We start from the raw sequence: 14,187 nt of genomic DNA, 5'->3' as shown, positions 1-14,187 counted from the left end.
ACTATCATTTTGATTGACTCTCTTTTGCTGTTCTGCCAAAGCTGTTACACAGGAACACGAAGGTGGTGCCCACCATGGGCTACACTCTCATAGCTTTAATGCCCTATTTGGCACAATTAATGCAAATCTATTTAAGGTGAACATAAGGCATCCCAAGCCCTATGGTGCAGGGCACTCTGCGGTGCATAATGAGTTAATAGCGCTGACAGATCGCTTACATTTGACAGATAGAGTCATTTCCACACACCTCCTTCTGTGTAGCAATGCGTGGTTAACATATAAATAAATAATCGCATGGTTATTTTAAAATTGAAATTCACGGGAACAAAGGATTCTTGCTGCACGCTAGCATGGCTATTATTTTAAAAACATCCTCCTTTGTGTGTGACAAAATACTAAAAAGAAAGAAAAAATAGGAACGGATTTGAATATTTAGCGTGCTGCATGGATCAAGAGCAGCAGGGAAGTGTTTCCCGTTGAGTATTGAAATCACATAAAGGTTCGACGTCGCCACCATGCGGTCATCTTTGTGTAAGGCTTTGCAGGTCTTTATTTCCTCACGCTTACAAATAATGTGGACAAGGGGTACGGTTTCGTTGCATATTTGTGTGATAAAAAGGACCAAAAGATGAATTGAAAATGTGACTAACTTCATTTAAATATGTTCAAAGAAAATAGGCTTTTGCAAATAACCACAGTGCACGTCGTCAATTGTTTTAAATTGAAGAGCAAATATAGATGTTGGGTAATTTCATATACAACTCTTTCACAAAAACCCAGTTACAATTTAATGAGTGCATGATATTACCTAAATAGTAGCATCTTAGAATCTCGTTTTCCCACATGTAATGCCTTCCTATTTGTTAAACCAGCTTATGTGAATATAAGGGGCCTCATTTATGAAAAGTGACGCATCGCTGCGTGAAAACAGCGATGCGCCACTTTTCACTGCGCCCTCCTTGCGACACCAATGATGCGTCATATTTACAGTATGCGGCATCATGGCGCAAGGAGTTACAGATACGTCAGTATTTCTGACGTATCTGTATGGCGCAAAAGTGACGCATTGCTGGAGTGTGTCAAAAAAGTGACTCCAGCAATGTGTCCTTTCACATGGGGCTTGGTGAAAGGGCCTGGGTCAGTCTTACGCCTGCTGTGAGGCAGGTGTAAGAAATTGACGCATTTGTGTCCTAGAATTGGCACAGTGAAATCTTATAGATTTCACTGCGTCACTTCTATGACCCTTTCTTGCGTCAGAACGCCCCCCCGCATACAAAATACCTGGTGTAGGTATAATGTAGCGCAGTGGTTTACAAAGTGACGCATCTACCTAGATGCGTCACTTTGTAAATATGGTGCAACAAGGCACATTTTTACGCTGCTGGTGCGTCACAAAAAGTGGCGTAAAAGTGACGCACGGCCTCATAAATGAGGCCCAAGGTTCCTAACTTGAGCTGAACAATTACTACCTGATTCACAAAACAGAATCAGTGGAGTTGTGCATTGTGAAAATGTTTCTAATCAAAGTAGATGTTCCCCAAAAATGTAGAACACCTTTGACAATTGTGAGGATTTGGCATTAACTGGGCTTAGGGAAGGGGAGCGGTTCTCCGTGAAATGTAATGTAATGGCTTACCCAATCAGGAGTAGTAATTTTTGAATAATAAACCTTTGTTTTCGCACATTTCTCTGTACTTCCAATTAGTTTGTCTCAAAGATCTAGCGGTGCTTCATGTAGAAAGTTTTGGGTATTAACAGAACATCACAATGTTTCATGGATTGAAAGGCAAGAGATGTCTCCAAAATAACAAATGAAGAAACCAAAATACATTTGCAACACTACACAGATATCCTTTTTACGACTGTAGGTTTTCTGCAGTGCAGACTATCCACAACCACATGGTCAGCTATCAGGGGAGTATGCAAATATGGGCACTATATTTCTAATATCACGTAGGTACACATTGTGCAGCCATTAAAAGAGAAATGTGAATCATTTAATGAAATATGGGAAACGAGAATGAGTGCCACTGACTCATTGTCAGTGAAATTGCTCTCCCTCCTTCGCAGCTCCACCATTAAGTGAGGCCTTCCCCAAAGCCCCTGCACTCTCGAGTGTTGGTGTTGGAGGCCCTACTCCACCCGCAGGTTTTACCTGTGCCTCATCCTTTTTCTCTCTTTTTTACCTCATTGCAATCTCCCCCTTTCACTCTCCTTCTGTGTCTTTCCTACATTTTCTCTTGCTCTTCCCTCATTTTAATCTCCCCCTTTTCACTCTCTTTCTGTGTATTTGTTCTGTTTTTACTCGCTTTTCCCTCATTTCAGTCTCCCCCTTTCACTTTCCTTCAGTGTCTTTCCTCCACTTTTCTTGCACTTTTTCTGCCCTATTCCTCTTTCCCCTTTTTTTCGGCCCTTTTCCACCTATTCTATCTCACTGCTGCTGCCACCATGGCCCCTCCCCCCCGCATGACCGGCCCATTCAAGTTCCGGTCCCCGCTCCCACGTCCCAGCTGTCCAGCCCTCCCCGACCCCTACTTAATGGCGGCCGCTGCGGGGACAGGAGAGCAAGACAACACACTCATTGTCAGTGAAATTGCTCTCCCTCCCTCGCAGCTCCACCATTAAGTGAGGCCTTCCCCATAGCCCCTGCACCAGGGGCGGCTCTAGGCTCATGGCGGCCCTGGGCAGGGAGCGTAGGTAGGGGGCCCCGGAAGAGGGGGTCTGGGTGGGACGGAGCATGGAAGCCAGTGAAGAGGGGGTCAGGGTGTTTGGAAGTGGAGCAGAGCCAGAGACCGCCAAATCCCTGCAAGGGGCCGCCACGCAAATATGTATCCATCCTCAGAGGATTAATATATTAAGGATATATATTGGTGTGGTGGCCCCTGGGGTTTGGTGGCCCTGTGCAGGTGCACAGCTTGCACATGCCTAAGGCCGCCCCTGCCTGCACTCTGGACTGTTGGTGTTCGAGGCCCTCCTCCACCCACAGGTTTTACCTGCACCTCATCCCTGGTGGTCCAGTGGACCTCTGTCTCTTTTCTCTCGCTCCACTTTTCCTCTCTGTTTTCAGTCGTTTTTCCCTCATTTCAATCTCACCCTTTTCAATCTCCTTCAGTGTCTTTCCTCCATTTTCACTCTCTTTTCTCCCATTCCAATCTCCTCCTTCCACTCTCCTTCTGTGTCTTTCCTCCACTTTACAAGCACTTTTTCTGCCCTATTCCACTTTCTCCTATTTTTCTGCCCTTTTCTGCCAGTTTTTTTTCTGCGGCTGGTGACCTTCGCAACCCCTCCCCCTCTGCATGACCAGCCCAGTCAAGTTCCCCTCCCCGCTCCCGCCTCCCAGCTGTCCAACCCATCCAACCCAAAGGCACACCAAAGGCTAGCCCGTCTGCGCCCGTCCGTGACCCGCCCAAAACCAGCGCTAGAAACCCTGGATCTCCAAACTGCCAACGCTACAACCCAGCGGCACTCCAAGCACTCAACCCAGGCTGTAACAACAACTGCAAGCTAGCATCACCGTCCGACACCCACCGACCCTTCAGCTGTCACTGCTGCCGGCACACCTACAGCACCGCCAAGAACACGGACCCAGCACAACCCGCCACAAGAACACAACTGAACTGAAGACCCTGCAATGCATCCTCCTCAACGTCCGATCCCTCCACAATCATGCCACCGAAATCTGGGACCTCCTCAACAGCACCACCCCGGACGTAGCGTTCTTCACCGAAACCTGGACGAACACCACCTCGGGACCAGACATTGCCATCGCCATTCCCCAAGAATACAAGATCTCCAGAAAGCTCCGCTCCACTTGCCCGGGAGGAGGAATTGTCATCATCCACAAATCCACCCTCCACTTGAGCACACTCCCCAAAGAGCCCACAGACCTAATGGAACACCTTAACTTCAAGATGCTGGCCAGCCCTACCACCACCCTCCGAGGAACCCTCATCTACCGACCCCCTGGACCCCGTGGACCTTTCGACAACTCCATCACGGACATCATCTCCCAGCATGCCATCGTATCCACCAACTACACCCTGCTGGAAGACCTCAACTTCTACCTCGACAACCAACTGGACCCCAACACCACATCCCTACTGGACAACCTCCAAAACATTGGACTTCGCCACATCGTGACCGAACCCACACACTCAGCAGGACACACCCTCAACCCCCTCTTTACAACAGGAAACTCCATCACCTTCAGCCACACCACCGAACTCCCATGGACTGATCATCGATGCATCCACTTCACCTTCGGAACACCAACCATCCATAGACAGCAGCACCTGGTCCCATGAAGAAACTGGACCAGAATCACCGATGACCCGCTCACCTCCTCGCTCAACAACTCCACCCCCAACCATCGCGGAAAACAACGACCCCAACAAGGCAGCCCGAACACTGCACAGATGGATCTCCGATAGCACCAGCACCATAGACCCCCTCAAGAAAAACAACACCCACGCCAAGAAAGCGAGATAGTTTACCACCGAACTTCAAGAGTCCAGATGCACTTGCCACCACCTCAAAAAGACCTGGAGGAACACTAAATTCACAGAAGCCCACAACAACTACAGAGCCGCCACCACCGCCCACCACCAACTCATCAGAAAAAAGAGAAAAAAAGCGATTGAAGACAGAATCTCCACACAGGCGCACAACAGCAAAGTGCTCTTCAATATCATCAAGGAGTTCCCCTAACCCACCAGCGAGTCTACTGACATCCCTCCCTCACAAGACCTCTGCGAAAAACTCAGCACCTTTTTCCACCACAAAATCAAGAGCATCTATGACAACTTCGACAAAGACAACCAGCACATGAAACCCTCACCAACCAGCCCTTACCACCAAAGACACACTGAAGACAATGAAGTCAATCCACTCCGGGCCCCCACGGACCCCTGCCCCCACCACATCTTCAACAGTCTGCCAACACCATCGCACCCACGCTCTGCCACACCATCAACCACTTCCTGGCAACCGCCTCGTTCCCCGACAACTGGAAACACGCCGAGGTCAATCCGCACATGAAGAAAACCTCAGCGCCCCCCACCAACCTAAAAAACTACAGACCAACATCTCCCTGCTCCCGCTCCGAGCGAAAGTCATCGAGGAAGCCATCAACAGCCAACTCACCACATTCATCGAAGAGCACAGTGTCCTCGACTTCTCCCAATCCCGCTTCAGAAAAAAAACACAGTACGGAAACCGCCCTCCTCGCCTCATCAAACGACATCCGCACCCTACTGGACAAAGGAGAAACAGTAGCCCTCATTCTCCTCAACCTCTCAGTGGCGTTCGACATAGTCTCTCACCGCACCCTAATACACATACTCCAAAATGCAGGGATCCAGGATAAGGCCCTTGACTGGATCTGCTCCTTCCTCTCGAGCAGAATGCAGCGGGTCGGACTCCCTCCTTTCCTCTAGGACCCTACACCAACCACCTGCGAAGTCCCCCAGGGGTCCTCCCTCAGCCTACGCTCTTCAACGTCTACATGGTTCCACTTGCCCAGATCATCCTAACCTACGGACTCAACATTGTGACATACGCAGACAATACCCAACTCATCCTCTCCCTATCCAACGAACCCAACACCGCCACACACAACTTTCGAGAAGGCATTGGAAGCCATTTCCAAATGGATGAAAAACAGCTGCCTTCAACTAAACACCAACAAAACAGAAGTACTCATCATGGGCCCAAAGAATGATGCCTGGAACAACACCTGGTGGACCCCCGCCCTCGGACGATCGCCCACCCCCACTGACCACGCATGCAACCTGGGAATCATCCGAGCTCAAAATGGACCACCAGATCAACTCCGTCTCGTCCTCCTGCTTCCACACCCTCCGCCTCCTACTTAAGACCTTAAAATGAATCCCCCTTGAACACAGAAAGACCATCACTCAAGCCCTGGTCACTAGCAGACTCGACTATGGCAATGCACTCTACGCTGGAATAAACCAAAACCTCACCCGCAAGCTACAGAACATCCAGAACGCCGCTGCAAGACTAGTCCTCAACCTGCCAAGACACTGCCCCATCTACCAGCACCTGCGCACACTCAACTGGCTCCCCGTCAAGGCAAGAGCCACCTTCAAGATGCTCACCCACGCACAAGAGGCCTCCATGACACCGGACCAGCATACCTGAACAGCCGACTCAAATTCCAAGCACACCAAAGGTCCCTATGATCAGCCCAGATCTCCTACGCCATGGTGCCCCGCACCAGAAAGAACAGATCTGGAGGCCGCTCCTTCTGCTCCACCTCAGACAGACAACATTGCTCCCCATCTTCGCAATACACCTCAAAACCTGGCTCTTCGACAGACCCCCTCCTTGATGTTCTGGAACCTGCACCCCTCACCACCCCCAGCACCTTGAGACCCTTACGGGTGAGTAGTCGAGCTCAACAAACACCTGATTGATTGATTGAGTGATTGATTGATTGATTGATGATGATAGAGAAATGTTATTTAGGAATTATAGGTTTTTAACTGTAAGAATGTCACCTTTTGCATGCAGTCACGCAGGATTCACCATTCCTTCACAATATTTTTATCGGTATTATGACTGTTTGCAATGTGACACCGCTATTCGCTGCGCTCAGGCCCTAAAATTGGTTTAACTCAATTGGTTTATTTACTTTCTTGTATGGCGATGGCAGGTGGTGCAGAAATTGCACCAGTGCAGTGGAACTTAAATGTCATCTGTGGGCTGCATTGTGTATTTATATGTAACTCAAATCTATGACAAAACATAGTTTTACCAGGTGCACTACTGTGCTCTGGCTGGGCTGCAGTTTAAAAGCAGTGCAGTGACAAAGGGAAAGGAAAAGTGCATTTGCCATTTAGTAAAACCTATTTTATATTAATAATCTAGCTAATGGAGTGAATAAGGGAGAACCAAACCCCTTCTAATGAAAATGAAGGTTTAACCACTTTGGGTTTACGCCATTTGGAATTGTTTCAGTGGGTGCTTGTCAGATCCAGGAACACAAAAAGCAGAAACACTCCTGACTCAGAGATGACACAGCTGGCTACTTAGTGCTGGATAATGAAGGAGCCATGACTGGGGAGTAGCCTAATATCTAGAATGTTACCCTTTGGACTTGTGGGTTGCAGGAGTGACCAGGAGAAAACTTCCCAGTAGTTAGACAAAAACATGACGTTTCATTTTTTTTCCTCCCCTTGGAAATATGGCCAAGAGTTCTCAGGCTTCCCAGGGTAGGCCACACACATGGCAAGCAAGAAAAAAAGATTTGTTCCACTCAGAGATTTTTGTAGTGATCAAAACAGGTTCAGTGGGTCGAGCAGTAAAGTTATTTGCCTCTTGAAGTCTTGCCTGCCTACAACTTTTAGATTTGGTTACAGAAGGATTTTAAGATCCAAAAAGTCAAAAAGTGAAAGGATAAAACAGGGTGAGGCAGACTATCTATTTCAGCATATAAGTGCCCCAGTGGCTATGAAATACATCTTTCTTCCACTCTGAGTTTTTGTGCCAAAACCGATGGCTTCAGGTGAATCTAGATGACAATGCCTTGAACTTTGAGGGACCCTCAGCATCTTCAGCTTTTGACCATAGACCATTGGAAAATTCTGACTGTCAAAACATAGACTACATCAGAAGGTAAAAACTTTGACTGGACCAACCCGCTTTGTGTATACTATCACCTCTCTGTCGTAGTTGACCTGAAATCATTTCTAGGTCCCAACCAACTGCAGACTGATATTTTTTAGTAGTGCTTTAACGTTTGCCTTGAAACTTTAAAAATTCTTATATCTGTTTCCTATTAGGTTTATATTGCTATATTGTCTTTTAGCTTATTATGTTTTTCGCTTGTTTTCTAAATTAGTTTTGAAAATCTATTTAGTTGTTTGCTTGCATTTAAAGTTCTTGGCACTAATTAAACTCAACACACATTCCTCTGGAAAATTGCTTGCTGCATGTGCCATGATTAGTTGACTACCAGGGTTTGAGACTTAATGAGGGTATTTTTATAACTTGGTTAAAGTTCCCTTTCCCAAATTGATTACCCACTTTCTGACAATAACCATTTTAGGAAGTGATGAGCTTGGGCTTAATATGCATTTTTGAGTCTTGATTTGAAAACTTGAAGTAAAGGAGCAAAACTTACATTAGTAGGAATGGTATTCCATATCCTTAGGGATTTCCTGAAAATTGATGTTTTAATTGCATGTCTTTTAGATACATGGTGTTTTTAGAAGGAGTGCTGTTTTATTTCCTATCTTTTTCTTTTAACCAGAATGCTTCCATTTTTGAGTGGGATAAACGGGGGTTCGTGGAATGGCCCTTTATGTGAGACATGCAGTCTTAAAGGTACAATGAGCTTCAGTAGTAGGCCATTTTCATTGGTTGAGGATGGTTGTGAGCCTGCCTGCCAAATATTCTTGTTTGGGAGATGAACCTATGTGTAGGGTGGAGAATATTTTTTAAAGGGGTTATGTGGAATTGAGTTGTCTAACTAGTTTTATGTTTCTTTACTAAATATGGGAAATCACCAGTGCCTGTAGTAGCTTCAATTGCAATCTGAAACATTTAGTGATTTCACTTGTGTGAAATCCATGATTTAAATGTTTAAAGTCCAGTGATTTCTGTGATTTGAAAATCATTGGGAAGATGATTAGGGCCTTCAGTTCCATAAATCCAGTCTTGGGACAGAACCTTGGATCTGTTAGGTCAATAGGACTAATTCAGTATGTTGCATGTTGACCTTGTGGTTTACTATTGATATACATGCCTTAATGTTGGAGCAGCAGTAGACTACAGCATCAATGTTTTCTGTGTTGTCATGCCCGAAGTCCAGGTGTGCATCATTTGAATTTTAATCACAGGGTGTTACACATATCTACTATGTAGGCAAATGTATATGCTACAAATCGTGATTATTATTGATCTATCAGCATTAAAATAAAATAACCATACTCACTTTTAAGGTCCAGATTTCTGGCTCCTGCTGTGCTTTGAGTTGTTATTTTGGTATCAATCTTTACAGTATGAAGGTTGTTTGTGTCCCTGGAAATCATTACATTGTGCCAGTGATGGTCATTGAGGGGTTTGTTAGAGCTTCCTTTAATGAGATTTGCACCATTACCAAGATCAAACACATAATGCAGATACCTAAAAATAAAAACAAAATAGTATTAGAATACCCACAATTATTTCATTATGCTAATTTTGACCAATGCAGTTACATTCAATTTTCTTTCTTCTAAAACAAATTGTATTCTTAGCATGCTACATTACAAAAGGTAGACTAAGTAGTCAGGTTACCAAGATTTGGTTGAAGGTTACTGAGTTCAGCATTTATTTACAATCAAAGTTTTCAATCCATAAGACTTCCCAGCCTTCATTTGACAGGGGTAATGAGCAGATTTGGTATGTTATGTAACATAATCCTGCATAGAAGTGTATAATAAGCGTTTGGCACACTCCTTACATCCAGGCAAATAGCCATGTGGAGAAAAGTTTACAATGCAATGGTATGGTGCCAGAATGCTGTTACAAAAATATCATCCGATGGAAATATTGTTCCCTAATTTCTGGTTGAGGTAATTTCTGCATTAACCAGTAGAGATTCCCACTTCAATAGAACATAGTCACAGGATGCAGCTAGACGACAATGATTCCTTCACATGAACTGACGGTGGCCTATATGTGCAGGAGGTAATGTCTCTCAGGGATCACATGATAACTTCTGATGCCACAAGGCCGTGAATTTTAATGCCAACTTAAGTGAGCATTCAATTTGTTTAATCAATTCAGAGAACTAAAAAAAAAAAACTTAATTTTGCTTTCACCTCAGATGCTTTTTTCCCCATGAAGTAGAAGATGTAACCATTTTGTGCTTCAATATGGAGTGAAGCATTGCAATAAAATAAAGAATATAGGCTGCAACTAACTAAAGCAGGAGAATAAACCAGATTTTTGAGTCCGATCCTCTAATACAAATATGAAAGATGAAACAATATCACTATTGTTATTGGCATCACTGTTAAAAACAATTGGTAGATTTTTCTAACTCATCAACTCAAGGCAAAAATTGTCTCCTATGTCTATCACTATGTTTCATTTTACTGCCATTCTTTACTGTAAAATAATTTTGCAAACTTTGGGGCCGAATATGATGATGAGGGAACGTCCCCATGGGCTGCGGCGTTCCCTCCTGTGCTATTAGGATGTGACCATCCTCTATTTTTAACATTGCGGCGGGTGCAGCTTCAAGCTGCACCCGCAGCAATGTTAAAAATGCACGCATTGCATTTGTATGTAGAAAGTGGCAGGCACCGCGCGGTGCCTGCCGCTTTCTGCATACAAATGCAGGGGGGTACCATAGGTACCCCCCATGTGCACCCCCCACCCCCCCTTCACCTAGGGGGCCTGCAACGGGCCCCTGCAGTGAAGATCCGTATGCTTTTCAACAGCGGTAAACCCGCCACGGAAAAGCATATCTTGGCAGCAATCCTAATATGGCGGACGGTGTCTGAGAGACACCGCCACCATATTAGAGCTTTTCCGCTGTGGTTGTAAACCAACCGCGGCGGAAAAGCGGCGGACCGAAACCAGGACCCACCAGCCATCCTAATGTGGCGGTGGGTCTTTGGTGGGTCCGCTGCGATTTTTCCGCATCCTCCGGGCCGGCGGTGGCTTCCGACGGCCCGGAGGATGCGGAAATCCCACAATCATAATAGGCCCCTAAATGTGAATAGAGCATTAAACTGAAAAAGGACAAGCTTTGCTAACAGATTGCCTCATCAATTAAGTAGTAAATTGTTACTTTTGACTGAATATTTTAGCCCTAATAAGTACACGAAGATAGAAACTCCTCAGATCATGTAATGCATTTTGACAAAAGAACTGTTAGAGGTTGATGAATTTGCTCATCACTGTTTGTAGATATTGATTTATGCATTAAATAGTATGCTTGTTTCAAATATTTTATTGATCTTCATAAACCCCTTCCGTGCTCATGACGAGCTGAGCTCGTCATGAGTTGCGCCGCTCGCATGCTCATGACGAGCTGAGCTCGTCATGTAACGCGGCTTTTGGAAAAAAGCCGCACAGCGCGAAAATAGAGGCCGCACGCATGCGGTTAAAGGGAGAACTTCACTGCCAATTTTACTGCCATTCAGTGGCTAGCACCATTATATAAAAGTGTTTTACCATTTCAAGAAGGTAGTACTGCTCCAGTATGCTCTACCCTGGAGATCACAGAAATAGAAATAATTTTTTTTAGCTTGTAAGATTTTTTAATATCATTTCATACATTTTCTCCTGTGCAGTTTATCTTAATTAATTAACACTTTTGAGCAACTTTACTACTGTTGGCTACTCACAAAATCTGAGTTTAAGGTTACTCAAAAGTGTAAGAGTAAACTACATGTCTAAAATACTGAAAAGTGTAAATTACCTTTGTGAACAGCCCCTACCATTTGTGAACAGCCCCCAGGTCCTTCAATTTGGTGGAGACTTATAAGTTACAATTTTGAAGTGATGCCACACTCAGATTTTGTGAATAGCCAAAAAGTAGTAAACTTGCTCAAAAGTGCACATTGCTCAAAACTGTAGGCAACCTTGGAGAATCAGGCCCAAAATCGGGAATAGCCTGAAGCACACAACTTTAAATGAGCATATTAAAAATGTGTGAAATATATGGTTTGCTTGGGATAGTCAACTTTGTTGTAAATGCTGCATATTTGCAAATGCTGCAATAACTTGACATTCTGTTCTACAGCATGGTTTTCCTTTGCATGTTTGACAGGAGTGAAATGGTCTGGAAGCTTTCCAGTCATTCTTAATAACCAAATCATAACTTCCCCATCAGTTTAAGGCAAAATGGTACCAATTTGACTCAATAGGTTGTTTTATTTAGTGTATACATACCCTTTCACCAATTCCACTACAATAAAATCATTGCCATCGCCGCTGTTGTAAAGGATGAGGCCATCTGGTGATGTCGTCTTGAACTGGAAGAAAAGGTGCATGGATGTGTAGGCTTGAAGTGTGGACAGTGCAACATAGCTTGCTTTTGTCTTAAATGTGACTGGGTCAGCTATGATATTTCGGAACCCGAAGCGGGCATTGAGTTCACAATAGTCTATGTCACCATTTTTACACAAGTCAATGTATGGCATGCCATTGAATGTTAAGCTCTGTAGATGGCCAATGAAATTGGAAGGGACAGCAGACAGATATCGACGCTCTGTTATTATTCCAGACTCAATGTTATGGAACTCCAGCCTTGTATGGTCACCTGCCATTTGACCTAAAAAACAATAAGAATTAAAGAATGTTAGTGCCTTAAAATTTAAGAACATGCAATCTAGAAACAAATTAATTTACTTTATTTTAACACAGTGGACCAAAAATAAAGCAAAATAAATGACCCAGTGATAATAATAATAAAAAAAAGTTAAATTAGGTTTTGTCCACCTTTCCTGGTTGTTTTATTCAGTTCATTGTTTACACTATTCTTATAGATAATGTGTATTGAGTATTTCACCGTCCATGTTGTATTGAAAAAAATACTACCTGCTCTCACTTTCTATTGACAAAAAGAGAAGCAATTTGGGATCTCTGTATTCCAGGAAGAATAATTGTTTTCATTAAAATTACTGACCAAACATTGACAATGATTTTAGGGTTGTGCGGCGCCATCTTGGCTGGCATACAAATAAAAAGCAATTCCAAAAGTGAATCAGTGATAACCGAATGAAGTCATCTCATGAGCATATGCCCCATAGTGAAAGATGGAACATTGAGAGACAGAGATACAAGGACGTTGAGCCAGGTTTGTATTGCTTTTTTAACACAGACCTGATGTAAAGTATTAGGTTTGGGTTTACAATCCAACACAAATCACAATTTGTCGTGGATTGTAATCAAAAGTAAAGCGAAGATTGACACTGCGCTGCATTACATTTCTTTTCATCAAGGGGTGTTACATGGATGGTGCATAGGTGTTCCTATGCAACCACCCATGCTTTTTGATGCAAATCCCTATCTACAAAGACCTGTAGACAAGGATTTGCACAAAAATCCTGCACCACCCTGAGCATGTGTAATGAAGAGAAACATCTTCATGTATTCTTGTTTTTGCCTCGTTGTATATGTGCTGCATCCTACAGCACAAATACAAAGAGGGAAATGCCTTAATCTCTAGTTTGGACCCCTTCCTCCACAAATTCCATGGGTACCAAAAACGCAGACCTCCTAGTAGTTTGGCACAATGGTGAATACATTGGAGCATGGCATCTTAACGTGTGCCCCTGCAGGGAGAGAGCAGAACAGTAGTACATCTTGTTAGGCTTGATGCTGTTCTGCTCTTTCTGGGTCACACAATGATGCGCAGCAACTTTACTTGCGGCTCTGTTTTACGTGATTACTTTGTAACCTGGGACCAGTGGGCCTCATTTACAAGGCCATTGCACCTCTGGTGTGTCACTTTTTTGATGCACCGGCAGAGCAGTGTGCCTGCTCCTATTTGAAAAGGCCATGTAATGTCACCCTTCGTGACTTTTCATGGCCTTGTAATTATGTGCCCCTTTTATGCATTACTGTGCCTAAATGGGGCATTACATGGGTGTTTCTGTGGCTGTTCCCATGCAACATCAATGGAAATTAACTTATTCTCAGATTTAAAAAGTTTTGTAAAGCTGGGAATGCGTCAGAATCCTACACCTCCGCAGGGGAAGCAGACAAGTGGCACAACAAGGAGAAATACTTTTATTTCTCTTCGTTTTTTCCTTGTTCAATGCATGCTGCAGAATGCAACACACATAGAAAGAGGAAAATGCCATCAAATATTGTTTTGTGCAATAAGGCGTCCCAAAAACAATTATCCCTGTAATGCAGGTGCTCTTGCAATATGACGCAAGGGCGCCTGCGTTGGCTCATGGCGGCCAATTGTGGGCCCGTGCTGGAGAAATCACACAGATGTGTCGTACTGTTGTTATTATGACGCATCCCGGTGATTTTAAAAAGACACAGCTCAGTGCAGCAAAATGGCTCGCAGTGCTGCATCATTTGTTTGTAAATGAGGCCTTATGTTTTTTAGAGTGCCTGTGTTTTTTTTTAGTGTGCCTACATTTTAATGGTACGGGTTCGATGTCAGTTCTTTGCTCATCCCACAAGGTTTGGGATAGGTCTTGATTTTGA

At 44.2% G+C, this 14,187-nt stretch overlaps 1 protein-coding gene across 19 annotated transcripts in view; it reads right to left on the bottom strand.

Annotated features, from left to right (window-relative positions):
• NRXN1 (neurexin 1) overlaps positions 1-14,187 on the bottom strand; it is a 1,652,744-nt gene that overhangs the window by 639,036 nt on the left and 999,521 nt on the right. For all 19 annotated transcript variants that reach the window (XM_078649604.1, XM_078649606.1, XM_078649614.1 and 16 more), the window contains 2 exons: positions 11,914-12,295; positions 8,960-9,150 (listed from right to left, as the gene is read on the bottom strand). In XM_078649604.1, coding sequence (XP_078505730.1) covers positions 8,960-9,150; positions 11,914-12,295 — 573 coding nt within the window. The remainder of the gene's footprint in view (positions 1-8,959; positions 9,151-11,913; positions 12,296-14,187) is intronic.

The sequence above is a fragment of the Lissotriton helveticus genome, chromosome 6 (genome assembly GCF_964261635.1).
Source record: "Lissotriton helveticus chromosome 6, aLisHel1.1, whole genome shotgun sequence".
NCBI lineage: Eukaryota > Metazoa > Chordata > Amphibia > Caudata > Salamandridae > Lissotriton > Lissotriton helveticus.
This window is presented reverse-complemented; position numbering and strand designations above follow the sequence as displayed.